The 27,241-nt window shown below is 34.2% G+C and overlaps 4 protein-coding genes and 1 non-coding gene across 13 annotated transcripts; 1 reads left to right on the top strand and 4 right to left on the bottom strand.

The window, feature by feature from the left end:
• Window positions 1–1,451: 1,451 nt before the first annotated feature.
• Window positions 1,452–7,637, bottom strand: LOC105133541 (factor of DNA methylation 4). 5 transcript variants are annotated; one of them, XM_011037575.1, is made up of 8 exons: window positions 7,478–7,637; window positions 5,578–6,701; window positions 5,259–5,440; window positions 4,489–4,557; window positions 4,101–4,388; window positions 3,703–3,915; window positions 2,358–2,589; window positions 1,452–1,779 (listed from the first exon to the last, which is right to left on the bottom strand). In XM_011037575.1, exons 2-7 carry the CDS (start codon window positions 6,692–6,694, stop codon window positions 2,359–2,361), a joined length of 2,100 nt encoding a protein of 699 aa, XP_011035877.1. In that variant the 5' UTR covers window positions 6,695–6,701; window positions 7,478–7,637; the 3' UTR covers window positions 1,452–1,779; window position 2,358. The 5 variants fall into 5 exon arrangements, with proteins under 5 accessions (XP_011035877.1, XP_011035881.1, XP_011035882.1 ...); XM_011037579.1 differs by having other exon boundaries at window positions 1,521–1,789; window positions 2,354–2,589; XM_011037580.1 differs by having other exon boundaries at window positions 1,521–1,848.
• A 4,589-nt stretch (window positions 7,638–12,226) lies between these two features.
• Window positions 12,227–12,299, bottom strand: TRNAK-CUU (transfer RNA lysine (anticodon CUU)). The gene has a single exon. It is a non-coding gene; the product is annotated as a tRNA-Lys (tRNA).
• A 499-nt stretch (window positions 12,300–12,798) lies between these two features.
• Window positions 12,799–16,111, top strand: LOC105133542 (cell number regulator 13-like). 2 transcript variants are annotated; one of them, XM_011037581.1, is made up of 7 exons: window positions 12,801–13,449; window positions 14,383–14,735; window positions 14,828–14,934; window positions 15,142–15,213; window positions 15,339–15,445; window positions 15,559–15,652; window positions 15,889–16,111. In XM_011037581.1, the coding sequence occupies exons 1-7, from the start codon at window positions 13,069–13,071 to the stop codon at window positions 15,939–15,941; spliced, it is 1,167 nt and encodes a 388-aa protein (XP_011035883.1). In that variant the 5' UTR covers window positions 12,801–13,068; the 3' UTR covers window positions 15,942–16,111. The 2 variants fall into 2 exon arrangements, 1 of the variants encoding a protein (XP_011035883.1); XR_843820.1 differs by lacking the exon at window positions 15,889–16,111 and having other exon boundaries at window positions 12,799–13,449; window positions 15,142–15,285; window positions 15,415–15,445; window positions 15,559–15,614.
• On the bottom strand, window positions 15,624–21,353 carry LOC105133543 (multiple inositol polyphosphate phosphatase 1-like). Of its 4 annotated transcripts, XM_011037583.1 has the most exons (12): window positions 20,974–21,353; window positions 20,728–20,818; window positions 19,492–19,785; window positions 19,190–19,348; window positions 18,712–18,852; window positions 18,521–18,577; window positions 17,922–18,060; window positions 17,285–17,389; window positions 16,909–17,099; window positions 16,762–16,803; window positions 16,591–16,678; window positions 15,624–15,707 (listed from the first exon to the last, which is right to left on the bottom strand). In XM_011037583.1, the coding sequence occupies exons 1-12, from the start codon at window positions 21,069–21,071 to the stop codon at window positions 15,676–15,678; spliced, it is 1,437 nt and encodes a 478-aa protein (XP_011035885.1). In that variant the 5' UTR covers window positions 21,072–21,353; the 3' UTR covers window positions 15,624–15,675. The 4 variants fall into 4 exon arrangements, with proteins under 4 accessions (XP_011035885.1, XP_011035884.1, XP_011035887.1 ...); XM_011037582.1 differs by lacking the exon at window positions 15,624–15,707 and having other exon boundaries at window positions 16,477–16,678; XM_011037585.1 differs by lacking the exon at window positions 15,624–15,707 and having other exon boundaries at window positions 16,477–16,678; window positions 20,927–20,984.
• Window positions 21,354–22,928: 1,575 nt separating this feature from the next.
• LOC105133540 (ferritin-3, chloroplastic-like) lies at window positions 22,929–25,538 on the bottom strand. Its single transcript, XM_011037574.1, has 8 exons — window positions 25,109–25,538; window positions 24,710–24,793; window positions 24,530–24,590; window positions 24,318–24,405; window positions 23,746–23,807; window positions 23,484–23,549; window positions 23,312–23,375; window positions 22,929–23,201 (listed from the first exon to the last, which is right to left on the bottom strand). Exons 1-8 carry the CDS (start codon window positions 25,423–25,425, stop codon window positions 23,149–23,151), a joined length of 795 nt encoding a protein of 264 aa, XP_011035876.1. The 5' UTR covers window positions 25,426–25,538; the 3' UTR covers window positions 22,929–23,148.
• Window positions 25,539–27,241: the final 1,703 nt, after the last annotated feature.

Here is a 27,241-nt window from a genome sequence, read left to right as displayed (position 1 = left end):
TGACATCTAGCCATTGATTCCCGATCAGCATATTGCCAAGCCATGTAGAGTAGCTAGTAAACACAAGCTTATTTCGTATCATTATAATTTTCACATAAATTGTATTAAAATTTATTATAGAACTTAACTAGATGATTATAATTGATTTAACTCAACAAAAAAGATATTTTTATTTTATTAATTATAAAATTCTTTTTTTTGGATAATAATACTTAATAATAACCATATAAATTAAATTTGAAAAAATGTATCAATTTAAAATATTTGCTTAGAAAACTCGTACAAATATCTAAAATTTAAGTTAATTTTTTAAATTTACTATTCATGAAATTCTAGATTCAAATTCAATTAAAAAGTTCAATTCTCCATCATTTTAATGTTGAAATATAAAATAAAAAAATAATTTAAAAAATAAAAAATAAAAAATAACAACATAAAAATAACAATAAAATCTGATCAGAAAAAAAAAAGATGAAACCATAAAAAAATAATTTTAAAAACTATTTAAAATTAAACAAATAGTAATTTAAAAAATAGAGATTAAATATGACAAATAAAATAAAAAATTATAATTTTATAAAACATTTTAGATAAAATAAATAATAATTAAAAGAAAAGGAGAGCAAACTCAAAGAAAAAAACAAATTGAAATATTGTATTGAAAATTTAGAAGGCTATTTCATTAGGAAGAGAAAAAAGAATTGATCATCGATTTAAACACAAAAATCTGTCGGCTACACACCTCTCCCGGGAATGGAGAGGCGACCATAACAATTCAAACACTGTTTTAGAAGCCACTGTTTAACAGCCACATTCTCCATCACACGCAGCCCAAAAGACCCAGGTATGTCCCTCATGTCAGCCCATATAATATACACACTAAACACTTGTTTGTTAAATAATATTTTATATTTAATAAAATATCAAATAACTCTTGATTATAAATATAAAAATAATGAAAATACAAAAAACTTGTACACAAGTTTAAAATATTTTGCTTTTAAGAGTAATTAAATTATTTTATTATATTTGAAAAAGTAAAAATACAAAAAACACTTGTAAATATCAATTAAATTTTTTTTTCTTTTCATAATAATTTAGTGACTTAAAATTATTAATCGACTGACAAAATAACTAATGAGTCTTGATAAAGACAAACTATATTACTCTTAATAGGAAGTTAAATATATTTTATTGAAATGACAAAATAGTCATTTTACTATTCCAAACTTCAGTTATTGCTTTTATGTTTTGTTAATAAGCCACGTGTCAATGTTTTAACCCAAATTCAACCATATTTATAGCATGTCACAGATGTTATATATGGTCCAATCATTCCCTTATTCATGCAGCCTCACCTTCCCTCCGATGATATTTCCCGGCAACGAGTTAAAGCCGAGACTATGCCGTTCATAATTACAGCTATCGAGCTGTCCTACTGTTGGAAACCAGAAATTAACCATCAGAGTTGTCATTTTTTAAACACATCAGCTCACACATTTCCAGCACATCCAGATGGCTTACAAGAAAGAAATACAAGATATTTGATCACACAAAGTAGTTTTCAAAAACCTGTATACTTCACTAAAATCTTAACAGTGACGAGATCCCAGATTCCCAGTGAAGTAATGGACATATTGAACATCAACTAAGTGTATCACGTACAAGTTCGAGGGTAACAGCATACACATCTGCATTCCAAAATACACCAAAAAGCGGAGACCAGCGAATACTTACAGGGCCAAACGCCTGACAAAAGAGCACTTTCCAGCTGTAATTCTGATAAAAAGCCACGGTTTTCTTTTTCAGAACTGCAATGGAGTAGCATATTTGATATAAAATGCAAGTCTGCACAAGAGAGAGAGAGCGAGGGGACTAGGTGATGTCAAGAGCAAGAAGAGCTACTCTAATGCTATCCAATCCTTTCATGTACGGCCAAACCTTTTTGTGCCTAGGAACTAGGAAGGTTCAACAATTCCTATTCACACCATGCATGCTAAAAATTGAACCCTCCTAGGCACTGGTACATGCATTAGTTTATTGGCATGGTCTCTTCTTTACATTTATACACATCCAATGCATGTTAATTCCTATACAAAATGAAAGCATGCAACATCAAGACATCTATATATATAGAAATGATAGTTATGCATATCCAGCAAGAATGAAATTTTAGCGAGCAGCCAATCACGAAGGGCAAATTATATCTCTGAATTCCTCCAACCATTATGCAAAATTGCTAGGTTTATCATTGTTCTTGATGATAGTGATAAAAAAAAACAACAGAAAAAATAATGCATTCACTCAAACTGCAAATTTCATTTTTATGTTTTCTGGTAAGAGGTGATAATACATACCTCAGGTTTTCCTTCTCTTAAGCTGTCTCCACTGCTTTAATAAATGCATCACTCCCTCACTCAGTGTTGCCTTCCTTTCCTCTTTGAAATTCCACAGCTCTTTTATTATGTACCTACCACTTGGGTTATACTCGTTCATTTCCTTTAATGCTGTTACCACAGCATTACAAACTTCATCACCAAATTCACTCTTCAAACTTCTCAAATTTTCATCATCTTCGTTGATTATTTCCTACCAAGCCAAATTCACAAACAATTTGATAAGATCACAGCTTGTTTAAGAATTGCAAAATCATAAAATTCACTATTGACCAGTTCCTATGCTTGGAAGGAGAGAATAGCCATGAAATTGAATTCAAAAGTTGAAGTGACTGGTTTCAGCAACTCCACAAATTCACCCATTGAAGCCTGGTTTGTGGAGGACTTGCTGCCTCAATGTTCTATCCTACCATCCTACCAATAAGTTGACATTTTGTATTTTATAATGAAATAAGTAAAACAAAAGACATGACACTTTCGATTTTTAGTTTTACTATACCAGATTATGTTTATTCCAGTCATGAATTAAGTATAGAATTCAGCTCAATTACAATACACTGTGTTTGAATTTCATCGGCACAAAATTTGTTCCAAATAAGGAGAAGGACAAATCAGTGATAAATAGATGAAATAATCCTGAAACATGGATGGACTCTCTAGCAAGTGAGAACAAAAATGGGTGGGGGTGAGGCGGGATAAAAAAATGTTTATTGAAAATTATAATAAAAGAAATGGAAAAGACAAACAATTTGTAAGAGAAAATTGGTAACAAAGTTTGTAGAAAGACTAGCCACCCTTGGCTAGAATAAAGTAACTCTTGCCCGAACCAAATACTCAGATACCAATTAAATGGTCTGTTAGCAAAGAAAAAGGAAGGGAAAAATCAGCTAGCAGTTCTTGCAATCTTCAAGGAGTTACATCCTCATCATATTGACAATTATAAAGTTACGTGTTTGTAGTAACATTGTTGTTCAGGAATGACAAGCTTCAGTTAAGAAAAGTAAAACCAGGAACAAAAGCAGCGTAGTTTCAAGTTCACAAGGGCAGCTACCACGATTTATTCACATTTCAAGGTTTGTGAAACTGTGTTAAGTTCTACCTAGTCAGGCAGGAGTAACAAAAAATATATGTTTATAAGCAGGAAAAGAAACAAGACTGAGAAGGCAATTAGAGTAATCTATTGGCATTTCGTGCTAGTGAGCCTATATAAAATTCTATGTAGGCAGGTCTAAATCTAACACAACATCTGCTTTTATTTATATTATTAAACATTTTGACCATTCTGTTTGAATTGGGCATTGCATACCTTACTATTCCCTTCCTTGTCAAGGATGACCTTGAATGGATGCCAGCTCGGATCTCGAAGACGATCTTCCCATAGTGAACACAACTCAAGTGCTTTCTCATCAGCTTCTTCATCTAAAAATTTTATCTTGCTTGCCTCGTGAAATGGTTTGCTATCAAGATCTCCCATTCTCTTAACACCAATAAAAGCACGGGTTGTCCATTGCCCCAAGTACTGTGGAGTGAGGAAATTAGGCTTTCATCAAATACCAGACATTACAACATGAGTAAGATGAACAGAAATAAAATCACAGAAATTTAACCTCTAAAATAGCTCACTTCAAATACACTTAGTTAATATCTTAAACAGAACACATTCAAAGTTTTATAATGACGAGTAGAATGGTTTATGGTACTTGCACTGATTAACTCCTTGCGAGCGTCCTGCAATTCATCATTAGTTTTGCGCTCCTTGATGACAAGGGCTTGATTAAGTTGCTCCAATCCATCCAGTTCTTCCTCCTTCTCTTTCAATTCTTCTCGAACTGTATCCATTTTTTTCTTGACATCAAGGTCTTCATCCTCTCCCATGTGTTTCATAATTTGTAAAGAATTCCTCATGCACTCTATCTCCAACTCCAGTGCTTGTTTAGCATCAAGTTTCTTTTCCAGATCAAAAATTTTCTTGTGCAGTTTCTCCTTTTCCCTCTGCATTGGCCATTTGCCAAAAAATACTATTATTTCTCCAGCTGGAAATATTTTACTGTTCTATTCAAATATTTTAGTTCAAGGAGATGAATTCATGTACCTTTTGTTCTTCTGCCAACCTCAACACACTTTCATCTGCCCTTTTCTGCTCCAAGGTTGCTCTCTCATTCTGCATGAAGGATAAGACAAGGTTAACATATTATTTTTGAACAATATCTAGGACTACTACCTAAAGTATCCAAATAAACCAAAACCACCACCATTACAACAGCTGATGCAGGACAGTAGTCCATCAACATATAACAACAGAAAAAAGTAAGAGATTGAATTCATAAACTAATGCATTGAGTTACATATGCACCAGTTTCTGGTACCCTTCAACATATCCAAACATTACCGAATGCAACAAGGGCTTTGGGGCATCTGGTTGAAGTTGAATTCAAATCAAATATTCAAGAAGTAATCCAGTAGGGCGCATAGGGAATGCTGGGGTGAACCAGAAAAGTTTGGGTACAACTGGATCTAATTGTTCCCTAGATAAACGCCCTGTAGACAATTCCCAAGGTGGTGGTGAGAGTATGAGCCCCATTGGTAGGGAAAAACCCCACAACCAAAGGTAGACTTGGAGAGATGTTCAAATTGGTAGCTTTGGCTTTTGCCTTCCAAAATTGTAATATCTGCTAAAACTTCACAAACTTCCCTACCTTGATCAATGTTGGATAATTTAAATATGGATTAACAGGCTGAAAAACAAAATTCAATAAAACAAAATTTAATAACTGAAGCTAGATCCTGTCAATTTTAGTCATTTTGCAGAAAGCCCCAGCATGCTAAGAAATTGGCAGCTTTAAGAAAGGCAAGGTATGTTACCATTTTCTTCTCGTGATGAAGTTTCAGTCGATCATTTTCATTCTGCACCTCGCGTCGCTGCAGTTGCTTCTCGCGCTGCTTCAATTCTTCTCTCTGAGCTAGTAGTAGCCGCGTGACCTTCTCATGCTCAACAGAAATCTCCTCAAAATGATCATGTTCATTCTGCTGCATTTTTCTTATTTCTAATCACAAAAATTTCACAAAGAAACAGAGATAAACTTTCTCAGAATATATCACTGGAAATCTGAATAATTTGAAGTAAAATCTCATTTAAGGTTTCTTTAAACCCTTCTGGTAAACCTCCATAACTGAGACGTACCTTCATTATACGACTTCTCCATGGCTTCCTTTTGATCCATCACCTTGTTCAAAGATGCACTAGTCTCTTTATATCTGCTCTCCATTTCTCTAAGGCAGTCATGTTTCCTCTCTAAGGTGCTTTTCAAATTGGAAACAAGTTTGGCATCCTTCCTTTGGTCCTCGGCTTGTTTCCCATCAACACTTTTCAAATCCCCATTCTTTCTGAGATGATCTCCTACAAGACCACTGGCTTTATAGTCATCCTCTTGGGCAATCCATCCATACAACCTCTGTCCTCGATCCCTCACTGGAGTTTCAGTATATTCCTTCTTTCCACAATGATTCGAATCAAAATCCTTCTCAAACATAATGGCATTACTGAAACCATCCCAGTCTTTCTTGAACTCTACAATGGCAAATCCTGAATGACCATATCGGCTCCATAAAGGATGCACCCTAACAGGATTGAAACCTTTTCTAGCTAATTCATCCCTGAGTTTTGAGCCACTTTCCCCAACACGACGTCCATCCTTCATCTCGGTTTGTATATTGGCAAGAACCCCCATCCATGGCCAAACAAGCAGCTTCTCTTTATCATGATCATGTACAACATGGCATTCAGTTTCCGGCCTTTTGGCAGAGGGGACAAAAAGCTGCTCTTTATCATGATCACATGCAGCAAGAGATTCAATTTGGGGCCTTTTGGCAGAGGGGATGAACAACTGCTCTTTATCATGATCATGTTCAGCAAGAGATTCAGTTTTGGGCCTTTTGGCAGAGTGCACAAATAGCTGCTCCTTATTATGGTCATATATGGCAGGAGGTTCAGTTTTGAACCTTTTCGACGAGGACTCTGATCTATCCTTCACATCAAGATGCCCCCGAATATACCTTGCAAGAGCTAGGTGTTGAGCTTCCTCTTTTAGAGTCCCTCTTCTTGATCCTCTACCAAGATCAGAAGCATGCTGGAGAAGCTCCCTGAGATGGTAATCTCTCCCATGACAATAGGGGCATTTGTAAACTGAACCTGAAACTCTGACTCTAATTCTTTCCTTCTTCAAATCGTTATAATGCCTTTCTTCATACTCGTAAAACTCGGACTCTCTTATGTCCCTTTCGTGTGATCTAAGAGACATCACTAACCTGAAATACCACAAAATTACAGGACATCAGGACACCAAAGTTGCAAGAAAATCATCCAATTCCCTATTCTCCTTAGCAATTGACAGTGCACTTCATTTTTAAACATCTACTCAGTCAAAAATTAAAGACAACATTCATGAAACAACAAGAAGCAATTATGGATGTACTTAACTTAGTTATCCATGTAGTTAATTAATTACCAAAAAAACACAGAATGAAAACTAAAATTACAGTATAAATTACGATCTGATTCAATGTCTCGTCTTGTTCCTTTTTTGGCCTAAGCAAGTACACGAATGGAATCCTAGCAACTTTAAATGTCAAAAGATCTGTGAAATAAATAAATTAAAAATCGAGGTTTCAACGATCACAAGAAGACAAATCCATGAAATAAATAATCTAAATTTTGAAATCTTACTTCAGTTAGGTTTCACAACTAACAGCACTTTAAATATAAAATCTAAGAAATAAATTAACTAAAACATTTTTCTTCTTAACTTTCTCTAGTTTCTAACACTAACACATACTCTACACTGCTAATAACCTCATTTCAGCTAACCACGATATTCTCTGCGTTTTCTCAGAAGAAATTCTAAATCCATTTAACACAAAAGAAGCCCTGGTTTCACAATTTCGTTTTTTTTTTTCCCCTTTATTTTCTACACAGCCAACAAGAGGCAAAGAAACGAGTAACTTTTTGTGAATAAAAACAAAGCATTTATGAACAAATACTAAAAAAAAATGCATTTAGACGATGATGCTGATGCTGATTTCACCTGCAATTCCAAGACCCTAGTCGATTTGCTTCATAAGGAAACCCCGCGACATTCAATCAACAACAAAATGGAATACAGGGACGTGAATGAAACGACAACGTCGTGTAGACTGAAATTTGAGAGGGAGACGTTATTTGTTTTTTATTTTTTCTGATGAAGTGTTTTTAGGATGCGTCTGTTCGTTTGAAGGTAATTTTTAAAAAATATTTTTTTATTTTTTTATATTTATATATTATTAAAAAAATTAATTAATAAAAAATATTTTTTAAGCAAAAAAATTTCATTTCGTTTTCAAAAAAATATTTTCTAATTTTTATGAAAAATATTTTTTAAAAATTAAAATAATTAAAAAATATCATATTATTTATTAATTATATTAAATTTCATCTTTAAAATTTTAATTATTATATGTATGTATATATATATATGTATTTTATTTTGAATTTTTATTTTTTAATTTAATTTTTTAAAATTTAATTTTTATATTAATTTTAACCCTTATTTTATAATTGTTTTTTTATTTTTTTATTACTTTTAAATAAATTTTTTTATTCATTAAATTTTGTTTTCATTTTTTTTATTTTTATTGTTATTTATTTTATTTGAATCCATTAAATTTTGTTCTCATTTTTTTTATTGTTATTTATTTTATTTGAAATAATTTATAAAATAATAATAATAATAATTAAATTCTTTATCTTTTAATTTTTTTATTTTTTTAATGTGATTTTTATTATTTTAATTATTATTTATTTTATTTGAGATAATTTATGAAATTATATTTTTTTAATTTTATTTTCATTTAATTTTTTTTAATTTCTAGATTTTATTTCTCATTATTTTAATAAATTTTTTAAAAATAAAATATTAATAAATTATTTTTTAAAATATAATCTGTAAAGTATTTTTTAATTTATTTTTTATTATGTTATTGAATATAAAAAAATAATTTATTTTTATAAAAAAATATTTTAAGTATACAAACATATTTTAATATCCTTTTCATTTCACTGCAAGTCAAAAAGACAGATTACGGAGCAGGGACGTCTTTCGTTTTCAACAACTGAGAGAGTCCTTTTCTATCCGAATCTGGTCTCTTTTTCGTCTGCCTGTCTATTTTTGGAGGGTGCTGTCATCGCGAGTCGAGAAACAATATTACACTCCTGGCTGATTGGTATTATCGTAGTTTATTGAGATATTGAGGGTGAAATTAGTAAAGGAAGAGGGAATAGCTGCAGAAGCCAGTGTGGACAGGGTTTACTGAGAGGGATTTTCTTGAGTGTGATCATGTGGGCCACTAAAGGATGGATTACAACCGTTCCTGCCAGTTGGCAATTGACAGCAAGAAATACTGAGCATCAAATTAAGAGGATGAAATATTTTTATTTTAAAAAAAATTAAAAATATTTTTATTTTCTAAATTTATTTTAACATTAATATATAAAAAAAATTAAAAACACTAAAAAATAAATTTTAACCAAAACCAAGTAAAAAAAATGAAGAGTGTTAGTTCATCACCGCAACGGCTGGTGATTCTACTTGAGAAATCTAACGGCACACTTCATTAGTGCTGTAATGTACTGTTGCAGAGCTTAAAAGGGTGTGCCCTTGTAAGGAAATGGTGTGGAGAAATCATGACCTCGAGATCCCAGGAGTAGATTGGGTAGTTTGGTACGTGGCGATCAAGGCAGAAGGTAGCGAGTAGAGAGTCTAAAATTATATTTGAGGAGTACTGGATTGTTTATTAATTATAGTTTCATACCTCAACTTTTTAATTTTCGTTTAGTAAACTTTCAATTTATCATCTCTTTAAAATGGTTTTTATATTTGTTATTTTTCTCAACGTGGTCACTTTGTCCGACTCCCGAACTCCCTAGCTAATAAAGCATAGACGACACATTTTCTCTATCGATGGCATGACCTGGCAATATGACATGAACCTTCAATTTGTTTATGATATTGTTTTGTTTATTCAATATTAACAAACTCAAAATTAACCGCTGAATTTTCCCTAGAAACCTCACTTCAATTTACTTGGGTACAGCCTGTCTGTGAACTTTTCATGGGGAGGGAGCCCTTATCCTTGATCTCTTTATAGAGAGGAGCCTATCTTTATGGGTTTTTTCAGGACAACGTGTTTCAACTTCATTGTCAAGCTTGTTTGATAACGTAATTATTGTTGTTTTTTAAATAATTTTTTATATTAAAATATATATTAATAATTTTTTTATTTTTAATATTAACATATTAAAATAATTTAAAAATATTAAAAACATATTATTTTGAAGTAAATAAAAAAATAATTGTGATGATACGAGGTCCGGGTGGAGTCAAACCGAGCCTGCAAGCATTGCTCAAAACTATGCTATGTTTTTTTTCATTTTTTTAACCCTATCGTCGATAATATCACGTGTGTATTTTTTTTGGAAAGAAATTCAAGCATCTGATTTAGTTTTGTCCTGTAAAGATATAAAAGACGTGGATTTAGCAAAAGCAGGACCGCCCTCTCAAAAGGTTCGTTGATATGACAAGGAAAAGACTTGTTCAATTTAAAATCCTAATCTTGAGTTTTTTCCGGTGACCACTCACAGAAAAAAAACATACCTAGCTTGACTAGTTCTAATTAGAAATACTGCAGATGAAGGATAATTTTTAATTATGGTTATTTTTTAAATAATTTTTTATATTAAAATATATATTAATAATTATTTTATTTTAATAAAATTATTTTTGATATTAGTATATCAAGATAATATAAAAACACTAAAAATATATTAATTTGAAGTAAATAAAAAATAAAAAATTAATTTTTTAAAAAATATTTTTAAGATCATGTTTGTTTTCCATAAAGTAGTTTTTGGAAAATCATTTTATAAACTTCTTTATGTTTGTTTGCGGTTAAGAAAATTGGTTAACGGAAAACACTTTCTAGTCATAGGAAAATCTAGCTTGATTTTTAGAAAATTATTTTTTTTTACTGTGTTTGTTTTCCAGAAAAATAATTTTTTAAAAATCACTTTCCAAACTTTCTTGTGTTTGTTTGCTGTTGGGAAAGTTGATCAACAAAAAATAATTGTTAGTCAAGAAAAGATTTGGCCTGCTTTTCATAAAAAATTTAAGTGGAAAACACTTTTTACAAGTTGTAAAAAAATTAGAAATGTCATTATTTGTTGATCATATTAAATTTCATCTTTAAATTTTTTATTGCTATATATATTTTGTTTTGAATATTTATTTATCAATTTCATATCTTAAAATTTAATTTACATATTAACTCTGATTCTTATTTTTATAATTATTATTTGTTTTTTTCTTATTATTTTTTAATTAAAATTTTTTATCTATCAAATTCAGTCCTCGTTATTTTGACTATTACTTATTTTATTTAAAATAATTTATAAAATATTGATTATTATTATTTCAAGCTCTTCATATTTTATTTTTTAAATTTTTTAGATTTGATCTCTATTATTTTGATTATTATTTATTTTATTTGAGGTAATTTATGAAATTATATTTTTTCTTAATTTTATTATTATTCAACTATTTAATTTTTCTTATTATTTTAATAAACCTGAAACAAATAAAATATTAATAAGTTATTTTCCAACTCATTTTTCATGATATAATCAAATACTAAAACTTTTTCCAACTTATTTTTTATTATATTTTTAAATATTAAAAAATAATTTACTTTTCTGAAATTTATTTTTCTAAAAATTACTTTTCAAAAAAATTACTTTCTAATAAATAAATAAAAATACATAAATAAATAAGCTAAAATAAAAAACGGGACCAGATTTGTAGCAGTGGAGTAAACATGACTTCAATAAATACCAATACACAAAATCGTATTCTATTCTAATATGTGATGTTGACGTACAATATAAAATTATCATATCAAAATTAAAATAAAACGCACAAAATACATGATAATTTTGTATAAAATTATTACAAGATAAAAAAGAAAAAGAAAAAGAAAAAGAAAGAGCAGATGTGCCATGGAGTAACGGAGAAGCATTAAAAACATGAAGGGTAAATAGACATGTAGAGAAAAACGAGGCAAATCCGATGTCCTAACATGAAGGACCGTAATTAATTTTTATTAAAAAACCTTTCTCTTAAAGGCAAGCCCGCCCAGGGACACATTTTTTTTCACTCCAAACGAGGAGTGTGTGTTTTGGTACGGTGATAAAAATTATATTTTTAAAATATTTTTTATTTAAAAATATATTAAAATAATATATATATATATTTAAATTAATTCTTGATATTAAAACATTAAAATAATTTAAAAATACATAATTTTTTTAAAAAAATACTTTTCAAATAAAAAAACTAAGGGAAACAAGATATCAAGAGTCACACGGCGTTCAAGAGAGAAAATAAAAAATAGAAGGAATGTTTCCTTTATTTATGCTAAAAGATAAACATGCATTGATACTGAGCACAGTATCAACACGTGGAATTCATATTAAAAGAATCCATCCTCACAAGCGCATAAAATGAATGAGGTATATATTTTTAAAATCATCCATGAATGAAACTTCATTTCATAAACTGATCTGAAAAATATTATTAAATAACAAAGAAGGAAAGAGTTTGTGAGTTTTTTCGAACAGGAAGCAGTTGCAAGTCTACGTTGTCGGGCGGGCGGGCGGACACAACGAGAGAAGTTTTTCTTCACAAGAGAAAATTGAAAAGGCGCGGCAACTGCAGACTATGTTTTAAGTAGGAAAAGGAGTTAGACGCCCACCGTGGGGCTCGAACCCACGACCACAAGGTTAAGAGCCTTGCGCTCTACCAACTGAGCTAGACGGGCTTCCCGATCGTATGTAATATAAATTGTTTTTATTCAAGTCTTCAGGGTTTTCTTGGAGTTCTCTAAATTGAATTTGGTCGTGGAAGTTCACGACTGTCGTGAGTCTTCAGGGCTTTCTTGGAGTTCTCCAAATTGAATTTGGTCGTGGAAGTTCACGAAGCTATGAAGACGGTACGATCGAGGAAACGTGTTGATTCGACTAGAAGAAGAAAGCTTGTTGCTTAGACAAGAAGGAAAATGTTAGAGGTGAAAAGGGAACGAGTAAAGGGATGGAATAGTTGATCTTTCACTGGCCGCCATATTCGAGAGAAATTAAAGTGTGGTTGGGATACTATTTGGGCCATCATTACACACATTACTCTTCATTATATATAAGTAAATATTACCATTATCTCGGGGATTATCCAAATAAATATTGTCAATAGCATAATTGCGTTCAACCTTTGCAGGCTAGGCCGTTCCTTCGTGTCATTAAGAAATTGTTGTAAGCTGTAAATACATCAACAACTTAAAACCAATATATTCTGAAAATAATCTAGTCTGTTAAAACAAATTACTATCGAACATGTTAGTTAATTTTCCATCCCTTCATTTTACGAAGTTCGTAAACCATGGCCTCTGTGTTAGATTTGAACTTTAACAAAGCAAATAAAACCCCAAAGGTAGAAACACTTCCTTAAACACCTCATTTAATGCTGGACTCCCCTTCACACTCTGTAGTGATCACTACTCTCTCCATTTTCTCTCTAAAGCTACAAAATTTATAAAAATGGCAAATCTTGCACAGGTAGCAGGAGTAGACACATCAGGCCTTGCAAACATGATCATATCATCAGCAAGAAACGCCACCGCGCACAAGAAAAACTGCGAGCAACTAGCAGAGCACGTGAAGATTATAAGCAACCTGCTAGAGAAGATAAAATCAACGGACCTGGTGAACTTGCCTGCTACAAAAGAGCCATTGGATTGTCTAGAGGAAGCTTTGAGGAAGGCACTTGATTTGGTGGAGAGCTGCAAGGAAAAGAGCTATCTATACATGCTTGCTATGGGATGGAGTGTCGTTTATCAGTTCAGACAAGTTCATGATGAAATTGATAGGTATCTTAGGCTCGTACCCTTGATTTCTCTGGTCCATGAGTTCAGGATGCAGGTAAAGTTAAAAAGATTATTTCCTTCTTCTTTTTTCAAGAGTTAATGGCACCTATTTAAATGACATTCAATCAAGTTTTTTTCCTTTGTTAGAGATCCAATCAAGTTACTTTATACAAACATGAATCTTTTGTTGATTTTTTTTTTTTTATGAATATCTCTTCTTGGATTCGAAAGAGGGTGCAAAAATCCATATATTCTTTTCCCTTGAAAATTTTACCCGAGAATTCGTTATTTTTTCTTCTTCATTTATCTTCTCTGGGCACTAGACACTAGGAGATAAGTGAAAGCAGGATGTTTGACTGTTTTTATCTCCAGTTTCTGAAAAGACATGTTGAAGAAGCAAGAACTGTTTGTTTATTAAAAACAGATCCTAAAGCATGCATTTTGTTGAATTTAGGGTGGGCAAGAAAAAAAAATCCTGCACTTTCTCCGGACGGTTAACTATAATCTGTGCCGTTAATAACAGGTTGGCCCTACGATGTTGGTGGACCCCTGAGATACGAACGACTCTGATTCCATGAATATTCCTGTCTCCAGTGAATAGATTGGCAACAGAAGTGAAAATAATGTCGGTGTGATCGAGAGTAATGGTGCAGGAATTTCTTATTCATGACTAAGAAAGTAGTAATTTGAAAAATAATTAATTGACTTTTGAGCTCACTGCTTTCTCAAAACTAGCCAAGAGAGAGTACTAGTTGCTGCAAAATATATTAGCCTGGACTGCCTCCTTGTATAGTTCAGAACCAAAGCAATGCGAAAAGGCACCGATTCACCATATCATATAAATAGGAATGCATGATGTTTATGTTGCTATAGCAATGTTCACAAGCGACACTCTCGCTTGAGTTCGATAATGTTTTCCTTCTCATGAACCTGCCCTGTAGTAGTTGAAGTTCAAACAAGTTGGTCTTGAAATTATAGATATGTGCAGGATGTAAAGGAAGGCTGGCAGGCAATTGAAGAGGATCGAAGAGACTATACCCTCGATGAAGACGATGTAGAGGCTCAAAGTGTGATTTTAAAACCTGACCGTTCAAAGAAAGATGCAAACATGTTGGAGAAGTCTCTATCTCGCAGATATCCTGACTTGGGATTCCAGGAGGTTCTCCAAGAAGAAAAAGAGAAATTACAGATTGAGCTGCAGAGATCAAGAACAAGCAAGGAGCCAGATCAATGCCGAGTAATTGAACATCTGATTGAGGTAACAGAAAATGTCGTCAATGATGTTCCTGCAAAGAAGGTTACGAAACTTCTTGTTAATGAGCCAACTTATGTTGTCTCAGGGTATGTGTCCAGACAGTTCTGGTGAAGCTTTTGTGTATTAGTTTTGTGTCAGTACCTTAAGGTATGTATTAATTGGGGATTTATGATTCTAGGTACATAACCAATGCAAGATCCAGCAATGGGGTCCTAAAGCCTGGAGATAAGTGCCAGTCTGAATGGCAGGTTGATCTTTTTGATTGTTTCAAGGAGCCATGTTTGAGTGAGTCCGCACAATCCCCTTTCTTATGCATAGCCAACCATATAAATGCAGGGGTGACTCTTGTCTATGTTTGCTTATTGCTCTAGAAACTACTAATGTGCTTAGTTTTGTTACTTCGATTCAAATCTTGCCTCCTGCTAATTTAGTTCCATTGATTAGTTCGATTTCTATATATATTTACTTTTTTATTTAACTTTTTTACTGCAGGCTTGAAGACCTGCATTTATCCCTGCGGTGTATTTTCAAGGATAGCCAATGTGGTGTCGAAAGGAAAGACATGTAAGCTTAGAAAAAACAAAAAAAATCTATAGAGCCGTGATCTAGGCGAACTAGTTTAGTACTTAATAACAGGTTTGACCGTAATGAACTCTCTTAATATTTCTCTTCTTTAATTCCTGCTAAAGCTCGCGAGCGTGCGATTAATGATCTAATGGCGTACTCCATTTTTTGTGGATGTTGCTGTTACACCTGCTGCATCAGGAAAAAAATTCGGCACCTTTTCGACATTGAGGTTGGTTTTCTTCTTTATGGAGGAGGGCTTTGAAGCTCTTCCTTGTGAAAGCTGTACATCCTTTTGGCTTGAGCTAAGAAGGTAGAAGCAGCTGACAAATATACTACTTGCAGGGAGGCTCATGTGATGACTTCTTAACTCATGTCATGTGTTGCTGTTGTGCAATGGTTCAAGAATGGCGAGAGCTTGAAGTCAGAGGCTTTGAAGGTAGATCCGCTGCAGTTTATCCTCTAAACATGATTGGGGCCATTGGTTACCGGAACTGCCAGATTTTAAAAGCCCAATTTCAATACTTCTTGGCAGAATTGAAAGTCTGTGTTTTAGATTTGATACAAACATTTTTCTAAAAAGTTTGTGCAAAAATAAAAATAAAAATAAAAATGATGCGTAGACGGGAAATTCTTTGCTACAGGAAGTTTGATGATGAATTCAATTCCTTGCAGGTTGCCCGGAGAGAAAGATGATTCCTCCGCCTTACCAGTATATGATGCCTTAACTATGAACAATATGCTGCTCTCTACAAGTTCTATTTACCATATACATGTAACTAAACACTTCAACAGAGGCATGGCGCTGGAACATTCTGCAGAGACAATGTGTTGGAGCCATATTGTACCTTTTAAGTTGACTTGAAAATGAGATACACGCTAAGTGAAACCTATTTCTAAATGAGCACAATGCGGTACATGCATCATATGCCAAGGCTCTGCATGAACAGCTATCTATCTGGAAGACCAGTGGAATTTCCATTATGGCTGAAAGCGGATGGTATTGAAACTAAAGGCAAAATCCATCGGGTGATTTATGTGAAAATTACAAGATCATTAACCAGTCAGGTATACAAAAAAAGTCGAGCTGTTAAAAGCAGTGTCAGATCTGTCAGAAAATTACTGGGTTAGAATTCAGAATCGAGCCAGTAAGTTCAATGCCGTGAGACAATGACATTAAACCAAATTGAACTCTGCTAAAAGGAAGAGCTGGCCTTGGCTGAAAATCAACATCCAGAGAGGAGCGACAAGAAGGAAAAAGTAGCATGCACGAAATATTCTCTTTCTTTTCAATAACAAACTATAATCCATCCTTGGTGGACCGTGTATCATCATTCTGTAGAGATAATAGACAACGAAACAGTTGTGATAACTCACTGCTTGCAGGTTTCTGCTCTGGTTCTTCCAGCTTTGCAGTGCACACACTATCATAGTCATGCTTCAGATGAGGAGCCACTATTTTTTCCTGGTGAAAGAAAAAAGAAACTAGAATCAGCATAGGAGAGTCGATCATGTAAATTAACGCCAAAGAGTTGATAATACCAGGACCTTAAACTCTTCAAAAGGGCAAAAATCGGAACCATTACAACCCTATCAACAAAACACAAAGTCAATATTTGAAAATTTTATAAAGGTTCATATCAAGAAAGTACAAAAAACATATGCATAATAAGCAAGTGAACTAACAACATATACCGTCATTGGAATGGGTTGTTCATTGTGGAGTACTTGGACAAAGTACTTGCTTGCAGAGTTTGCCGGGCAACTGTGCAGGACCAGCATGTTGTTACCAGCAAAAGGTGCCACAGTGCTACCCCGCCAATTTCTACTCTGAGGAGGTTTTGGAGGGAGCTCCAAAGGTTCTTCCCTTTGTATTTTCTGGAACTCTGAAGTTGGTAAAAATAATTAGTGATTCAGGATATAGCACACAGAGACAAAAATATAAACTATCTTTTATGGAGGTATTGCATCTTTAGCCAAGTCGATAGCCATATAAAAGAATCATAAAACAGTTGCATTCATGCAGGGGCACAAATGCTGAAGATGGAGTCTAAGAATGAAATCAACTCACCAGATCCTTCAAGAAAAAGTCCGAGGAGGCATGTAAATGGGACCACGGTCTCTGCATGTGCAAACCGTAGCCTTGCCTTCTCATAACTTCCAGGAGGATGCTTTTCTAATAGAATGAAAGCCCAATAAGAAGAAGTGTATGATTCTTACTAGATCAGGAAAAGGTTCATCAATATCATTTAACGATTATGCATGTCTATCTTCTTCTTCTTTTGGTGATTTACGAGGAATAATATCTTCTTCTTTTGGTGATTTACGAGGAATTGGGGTATCTGCAGGACATTGGGCCAGCACAACAAATCCTCCACCACCCAGGATTAGCGTGACAGATCCTAATTTGCATCAGTGGGCCAAGCCTTCTTAACTCGGTGTTGATGGTTGCTAAACTCAATGCTGAGCCTTAGCCAGCTAGTTTTAGATTTGTGCCAAATGCCAACCTCATTATAGCCAATCTAGAAATAAAGATTAAAAAATAAAAATCACCAGGTTCCTCCTCCTCTGCAACTTACTAACGCATATGAAAGTTCAAATATTCTTTGTTCGTCAATGAGACAATAATGTCACTTAAAGAAAGGGATGCAGTTCATTGAAGGCATAAAACAAGCATACAGTCTCTAACATTTGACAACTTGACTTACCTTCATTTGCTTTAATGGCTTGCTCCATGGACTGAACAACATCTTCAAGCAATGGCACTCCCATTCGATAATTTATTGAATTACCATAACCCTTCAATATAAACATCTCCAGATCATCTGCCCACTCCAGCAAAGCAACCTAAGTATGTGCTTAGGTAAGCTGATCAATATCAATAAATCACAAAAGAGAGAGTACCTTTTTAATTTGCATTAATGAATTATCATTGCAGACTTTCTGTATAAAAACACTAGTATCATATAATTGCAAATGCACATTTTCTTAATTTACTCAACCATGTATTTAACTTTCTTGTTAATCCAAACATAAGCATTTTATTTTGTCATTTCTTTTAGCCCATGAACCTGAATAAAAAAATAAAAAAACAAAGACGAAAGTATTCAAGTGATCAAATTAGACAGACTTCACTACGTTATTGACTTCCACAAAAGTGAACAGGGAATAATTATTAAGGAAGACTGAAATTTTCTATAAAAATCAAGTTGGAAATTTTGATCAGCAGGCTGATTTATCATCAGCATTAGCCTATAGAGAAACATAAATAAAACCTTAAATCACACAGCATCAGCATTCAAATTACCTCGGAAGGGCTGAAAAGACCACAAGCTTGATCAGTTATATCCAGGACAGATGCTTCCTGACAAATTGAAAATCAAAGGGCACATTGCATTGTAAGTATGTAAATTAAATATACAAAAATAGATAAAATCAGGAATCATAACGGAATGAAATTTGTATCATAATGAACAGTCATGGAGACAGGGTTGTCACCTGTTTACACAGAGACCACAACGTAGCAGTATCCTGTCTAGTGAATTTGAGCCCGTAGCGGCTCACTAATGCAGACGTGATTTCATCTAGTACAGGTTCCTTTAGCTTATCAACAGCAGGCTCCTGCCTCTTCTTAAAATCCTGGATGCATATATGTGATATGAGAGGAAATTGACCGTCTCATAACAACTCTGGGCAGAGAACATGAGCTAACATGCAAATCCACAACTTTTATGCTTCCACTAATTTCAATAAATTTCATGTCTTCCACCTAGTATTCAAATCTACAAATTCCATCTAAAAACCGTTTACAAAGAAAATCAACTTTTACATTAATTAAGCTATCATGGTATTGGGCAGATAAAAAGGGAAGACAGTAAATAACCACACAAATTGTATATTGATTTACAATGTACAAGCTGTAAGGTTTGAATCCAGATGTAAAACTTCAACATAAAAAAGTTAAACTGGACAGTACCTTATAGTTTCCACAACAATCATGAAACCTCAGTATAATGTCACTCGCAGGGATTTCACTTGTAACAGCAAAAGCTCGATGTTGTGCAGGTCCTAGACCTCCCTTCTCACTTAAAAGCCCCATGCCAAATGCCACAGCACTAGCTGATGCGCGAGGAACCTAGCACATTGGAGAGAAAAAAGAAGGAAGTAAGTGAAATCTACTGAAAGAAAATAGTAAAAGACTACGGAACAGAACCGGTATAAAGTGGGATTTGATTGGGTTAGACATTTTCATTGTAGAGCATTTAGAACAGAGCTCACCTGTGTAGCCTTTATAGGATAAACATCTGGGTGGTATTCCTCATCAAATAATTCTGAAAATCTCTCTCTAATCCTGATTCCAAGATTGTACAATTCTTCTTCTCCTTTCTTGATCAATTCTCCACCTTTTAATTTCTCTCTCCAAGGAGATTTCCATCCCCGCAACCATGACGGAACTTTCTCCAAAGACAAATTTTGTTCTTCAGCTTCTCTTATAAGTTCCCCCAAGTGAGAAGCCAACTCGTCTAACTCTCTCATCCGTTTTTTGTTAGGAGAACGAGTTCCATGTCTTGCCTAGGAAGTAACAAGTGAAAAAAGTGAAATTCAATTTGGCTTTATATGGTAAAAAACATGGTAATAACTTTTATCAGAGCAACAAATCACTTCAGGCAGTAGAAGAAATCAGCATATAAACCCAGCAAATTAAAATGCTGAATCAGAAAAGAAGCCTCCAAAGTAAATTTAAAACATAAAATATCCAAGCAAAGGATCATTCCATCATAAAAATAGTACTAAGAAATAAATAAAGTAACTCCTGGTATAATCCCTTAAAAAAAAAGGAAAAAGTCATGTTGGTTTAAGCAAATTCTGCAAGTGATGCCCACCCTGGGAATGCATGGCTCATTCCAACAGTTTCATTTAACAACCAAATTACTCTAAATGATAACTTGCATGTTGAAGTTCTACGAATTTCTATAACTCAGAAACTACAAGTAGTTCTTTTCCCTGATATATTTGATGTAGTAGAAAGTCCCTGATTTCAAGGGCACAATAACATTCTGTTGACAGCAGAAAGTTTTTATTCGTAAAGAAAAAGATGATTCATGTAATTCCACGAGCGTCGATGCTTTTTTTAAAAACCCTGAGTCTGAGTCCGGCAAGAATCAACTACTGGGACAGATGAGAAATGCAAATTGCTCCATGACAACAAGTGCAAAACCATGCCGAAAAACTAGAAATTGAATCATACTAAAAAATTAAAACCAAACATCTTTCGTGATCAGTCAGCTACTTGCCAAAATCTCGGATCTTAATCTAGTTTCATAGAAAACTTGCTACATTAACAGGTAATTCAAATTTAAGCACAACATTTTAGTATTATACGCAGAAAGAGCTGCTGTATTTACTTTTAAATTGCGCACATCCATAGCGATGACCCGGACTTTCAATAGTCAAAACATTAAACATGAACAGGAAGAAAACAACAATCTAAAAATTTGCAACAGAGAAGATTACCACAAGGTTTACGTGGATAGGAGTGCATCCATTAGGAATGTTATTGGCAGCTACAGCTGAAGTGTTAGCGATATCCTTCGCTACATCGTACCTGCACACAATTTATCAATCAATTAAATAATTACACATAGCTAACTACTAGTTTGCTTGTTTTCGAGCATGAATCTCGTTATTCAACAGAAAAAATCAATTGGATTACCTAGAAAGTAAAAGACGGGATAAAAATGGTAGAAAAAAGAGAGAGACCTCGTTACAGTGCAGAGGTGGCGACGGACATCGAAACCTTGATCAGCATTTAATTGCGACGATATCGATAACAACAGAAGCTTCAAGATAGCAAACATTGCTTGCTTCTATTGTTTTTCTCTTCTCTTTCTGTTTCTAGAGTGGAAAAGGGAGAATGTACGAATGGATATTCTTTGCACGGAAATATGAAGCGGATGTCTCCACGGTTTCCAGGGCGAGAAAGAAAGAGCTCTAGCGCATGCTCGAATAAGTCGCTTGATCGTTTCAGATTGTTTACATTTTCTTTGACTTTTTGCTGTGACATAACTGACCCAGTAGAAGGGTAACACGTGGTTTTCTTTGACCGTTCTACTCTTTTTAATGTTGATTAGACCCTTCCATGCTACAATGTCATGAACGTGGTCCATCCATGCCACCACTGAGTTAACAGTCGGTCAATAAAATCGATTCAACAAGTTATCCAGGCATGTTTGTTTATAATTAATATGACGAAAAATTGAAGTAAAATATTGTGTTCTTCTTGTAAAATATTGTTGGATTAAAATATTATTTTTAGGGCCACAAGTTGGATTAAAGAAACAAGAAGTGCCCCCTTCGGGGTATTCTCAATTGTTTTTTACGTGCTGTTCTAACGGGAACAACATCATCAGATTAGTTTAATGATTCACTTGTAATCCCCATCACTTAGAACAGCACGTAAGAAACAATTAGGAAAAATGAAGTGGTTCTTGAACACTTTGTTGGTGGGTAGAAGTCTGTTAGTTGGATAAAATCTCCTCAGAGATCTTTGCTCAATTTAGGTTAACCTTTCGCACCTTGAAGCAGTTTCGGTAACCGTTCCTCTCCAATTGTGCCAAACAAATGTTTGGAAGGGTTAATTCTATTTAAAAATTTATTCCCTGTGTATTTATTTATTTCTCAGGCTATTTTATTTAATATATGATAATTCTCTACACGCAATCCACAGTTGAGAATGGGAAAACTTGACGTTTTCTGTTACTTAGGAAAAGAAATGTATATTTATCTATATGGTGAAAATTTAAGAAATTAACTTCTAGAATCCACATCAATCAAAGTCAGCTCGCAGCGATGGCTGGTCTAGACTTGTTTCCACGCCACCATCATCAATGTAAACTATATGTCAGCTCGTCAAAGTTCAGTTTAGGCCCAAGTACTTGGATCGAGTCCAATCACTGGGCTTCATTCTCGCGTCATCATTGTATATCGGAAGACAAACGCGGCAGGCCCAAACAACTCACATGAAACACAGAAATATCGATCCCTAACTAGTACCAGTAGGAATGGAAATTCGATTTCCATTATGCCTCGACTTTTCCTACTGGCAAGCAATTAGCGTGGGCATTTTTGAGAGAGAGAGTGTTCTTTATGCCTCTGGCAATCAACTTTCTTGACGGTCCAATCCAATGAATGTATTTGCCTAATGACAAGCACTCTAAAATGGGGTCACATCCGAAAACACAAAAAGAGCACGTCTTTATATTTGGGGGCTCATTGGGACACGGCTAACCTCTTCTTTGCCCCGTGGGGACGGTTGATTAATAGAAAACACCCTTACCCCCTAATTGACAGCGCGAAAGAAGATCGACGGTTGATTTTAGATGATTAATACGCAACCTTACCCCCCTAATTGACAGTGATAGAAGATCCTGTACGTGTTGATAAGTACTTATCGGCAAATTGACGGGCCAGTCGTCATGCAGCAAAACAGACCACCGCCCAAACAACAGCTGCCAGGCTTTCCATCCTCTTCAGCGGCTGAAGAGAGACAAATCGAGAATACTTGAGAATCATATCATGGTCCAGGTACACGGGACCACCACGAATGTCAATCATCGGACCATGAGTACAGCGCCTGGTGGTCCATTACCATTTCCCTCGTCACTTGTTTTTCATTTTTCGTTGTGGTTGCCATTGCATAATAAGGAACAAAAAAATAAGACTGAATGGGGACAACCATATATTTTTAACTACTTTCCAAGCTTTTGAAACGATGGCTAAACTCCTGTTCAATCCTGGACAACAAAGCATCTTTGCTAACCAACCACACCCCCAAAATCCCTTAGCAAAAACTAAATGATTGACACAAAAAGATAGGCACAGGACGCCCTCCTAAATGGTACTTCAAGCAAGGTAGAAAACAAGATGGCTTCATGATTATGCAGCTACTTCTTCCCCGTTGAGTAGCATCTGGTCGAAGTGCCACACTCCTGATAATTCAAAGAAAGAACAACAGTTTAGAGGATGAGCAAATGCGCAGTGCAAATTCATAAATAAATAAAGGGAAGGGAGAACTTTGGACAAGATAAGAGGTCTTTACCATGTCCTTTTCCCACTCTTCGCAGCTGAGCAACATATTCTGAGATCTTTTTGATAGCATCCACCTACAACGTAAACAATTTGAAAGGTCAAAATCAAAATTCAGCTGACCTGCCGTAACAGTGAAAAATAAATGGTGGTGGAAGTAGGGCCAACATGAAAACTGTACGTACCTGCTCAGCTAAAAACTCACTTTCAACGAAATCTGTCAACTGCACATCTTTGTTCTTCTCGGCCACCTGTTGAACAAAACTCAACTCAATTTCTGCGTACTTGGCAAACAAAACTAGAAAAACTGAAAAGATTTTGTTATCCAAAAGGCTATGCAACTTGCAGCATGACCCCGCATTTCGTCAGTCACTGCTGAGTGCAAACAGGAATTTACCATGCAATGAAGTACATTAATTCCTAAATTGAGGGATAGAAATGTCTTACACTATGCAAGTTTAGGAGCTTTTCATTCGTTAGTTTTTCCAAAGACAAGGCAAGCTCCATTGCTGAACCAAGAAAAACAACCACAATCAGGTTAAATTAAAGACAAAACCAAGTACTTCATAACTTAACAAAACAGACACCAATGCAACGCAGCACGAAGTATTGTCATTTGCTCGTTAGTTCTTGTAAACTATGGATGCATTCAAATTCTTTTAAGTTCAACACACATCACAAGCATAAGAAAACAGAGATGAAGATTTGTATTTGAGAAGCTGCTTGTTTCCATTCACCTCGAATTCATTAAGTATAAGAAATGACAAAAAGAAGGATAACCATGCCCTGATTGAGAAACTCAGAATACACCTGGTAAAATCAATCACATTCCAATACCTCAACAGCATGAGTTTACCCCTGATCAGTTCAGTATATAAGGACACGGTCAATGAACTAATTTCAGGATTAAAGCAGAGAAAAACATTAAAAAGCACAGGCCGAGGACTACACACACACACACACGTATTCATTTTGCTTAACTCCTCATTGTCAACATATAAACACCTATCAAAACTCACCATACAGTGCATCTCCCTTCTCCGCATGATCAAACTCAGAGAGGGGCATCAAAATAGACTGCAGCTTCACTTTTCCACCCCGTTTATTCTATGAGATTAAACAACAATGACCGAGGATTCAATTACATTATGAACATAATAAAGAACTCCTAACGCTAAATTGAAAAGGAAAAACACAATAAATAGCTATATCAAATTATGAAGTTAATCACCTGGTATTCCATCAATTTCTCAGCATGCTCTCTTTCTTCGATACTTGATTCCTTGAAAAACCTATTAGAAATAAAAAATGTCATGAATCAGATTTAACAACATATAACAACAGAGAGAGCTAACAACATAAAACAAAACAGAGAGCTCATAAAAAACAGAGCATTTCCACAAGAATTTACTTAGCAAGGCCCTTGAGCGCCACATTATCTCTATCGAAGTAGGCAAACATCGCATGGTACACGTACGAGACATTGTACTCCACACTGCCATTCCAAAACGACATAATTTATGATTAGAAAACAGATTACTAAAGCGATATACTTCACCAGAAAAACTCAAACTAAACATAGATGAACACAAAGAACCACGAAACATAGATCTAAATATGGAAAACACCAACGCAGGATCAGAGTTAAACATCTATTAAAAGAACATGTAACAAGAAAGGTAAATATAGAATCTTTAATCCAGTTTCAGTATAAAGAAATCATCTTCTATATCAATTAAAGCAAATCAATCATTTCTTGACGATAAAAGAATGGTCAATCAACAAGAAACTGAAAAAGAAAACATCTCACTTGATCTGTTCATTGATGGCGGCTTCACTCTCATCGGTAAATTTCTGCCTGGCAAGAGAAACTTGTGGCACATTAGGCACGAGATTCAGTTCTTTCTTAACCTCCTCAAAAGGCTCAAAGACGACACCAGTTAAAGGTCTATTATTAGCCCCCTTGGAGGCACAAACAACGAATCCAGACCCAGTTTTTGAGCGAAGAAATGAAGGAGAAACAGAAAGATTTTTGTTAGACAGAGAAGAAACAGATGGAAACAGAGAACCCAGATTATCCCCTGTCGCGTTCAATAGAGAAAAGGCTGGTGCTGCCTTCAGTAACATGATTTTTTTTTTTACTGGACAAGGACGAAATAACCGGTACTGAAATTTCTAATGAAGAGGAAGGAGAATTGAAAGAGAGATTGGTGTGGCGTGTGTTGTGTGTGGTGAGGGAGGGAGCATATAATGTAGAGGAGGAGAGGTACTGACCTTTGGATTGAGGGACAGGTGGACGGTGAAGAGAGTAAGGCGGAGTGGAGCGCGTGTCAGGCTTGTGGCACGAACTGGAAAGGAGTATGGTAGTCACATGTGAGTCCATTTAAAAGCAGAATCTGGAATATATCGTCCCAAAAAATAAAGGTGTAAACTTGAAGTTGGCAAAAAAGTTAAGAGTGGATGAACTCGTTCCCAATGTTGGGTTTTGTCAAGAGCGTTACTGTGCTCTGTATAGCTACCATTTGCGAGTTGCCTCACATGGAGCTTGGTAGATGAAGACTTGAAATACTAGAGTGAATTTCAGTTCATAATTGTTAGGTCTTTTGTATTGAAGGAAGGAAAGAGATAGTGGGGGGTAATGGTTACATTTTGGCTGGATATCAACAGGGGGAGGGAGGTCGACGTGTATTAGCATTTAGGATTGTTTGATGATGTGATTGGAATTACTTTTAAAAATATAATTTATTTATAAATATATTAAAAAATATTTTTTTTATTTTTTAAAAATTATTTTTAATATTAACACATCAAAATAATTTAAAAATATCAAAAATATATAATTTTAAATAAAAAATAATTTTAAAAAATATGAATTATACTGCGTTGCTATACATAAAAAAATTATTTATTTACTAATATATTTTTAAACCTAAACATCCTTTTAATCGCTACCTGAAATTGGAGATTTCTTTCCTAGAATTGCGGCAAGGGTTTTTTTTTTTTGGGTTGAAGATAAATAGTGGGGTTTGCTAGAAGCCCAATGTGAGAAGGGACAAAAAAAGGACCAAATTTATTAACAAGAACAAAAAAAAAAAAACCCCCCCACCGACGGCCCAAATTCTAGAAATAAAATCTTCAATTGATTAAATGCTAATATTCTAATAATAAAATCTTGTATGGATTAAATGCTAGTATAACCCCTGCAATTAGTGTCCAGCCAATATCTAATCAGTACACCAATTTTTTTCTCTTCATGCAAGTCCCTCTTCGCAATTGACACTTCTCGTACTTAAAAATTGTTTTTCAGCGTGTTTGAAATAATGTTTTTTAAAGATTTAATTTTTTATTTACAATTATTTTTTTAAAATTTTTTGTTATGTTAATATATTGATATTAAAAATATTTTTTAAAATAAATAAATAAATAATATGTATTACTTTAATATATTTTCAAATAAAATCATTACCACATTTCATATCTCGTGAAGCTGAATGTGAGGAAAGCACAGTTTACCTGAACAAGACAGTCCCGATATCTCCCCGCGACTCATTCCCTCTTCTCCACCCTTTGTTTTTTAAAGGATAGGCTCTTGTCTACTTATAGCAATTAGAACTTTGATAACGAGTTTTACTTATGAGATCAGGGCAAGATCCTTTTCTCCATGTCTTGATAATAAGATTTTTATTTATTTATTTAAAAAAAAAAAGATCTGAGCTGTAGTCAAGGGAGAAAATCATTTTCTTGGCTGCTAGACTCATCTCTTTTTTTTTCCAGAAAAAAAAAAAACTGTTTTGTTTCGTGAAAAGAACAAGTTGGTATCAGCAAACGGGAGAGATCTCATTTAAAATGCTGAATGATTTTGCCTTGATAATTGATAACGTTTGCGCCATTGACTGTGAAAATTAAAACTTCCCGGAATTATCATGTCCTTCTACATGTTTTG

This window comes from Populus euphratica, unplaced genomic scaffold (assembly GCF_000495115.2).
Source record: "Populus euphratica unplaced genomic scaffold, PopEup_1.0 scaffold36.1, whole genome shotgun sequence".
Lineage (NCBI taxonomy): Eukaryota > Viridiplantae > Streptophyta > Magnoliopsida > Malpighiales > Salicaceae > Populus > Populus euphratica.
This window is presented reverse-complemented; position numbering and strand designations above follow the sequence as displayed.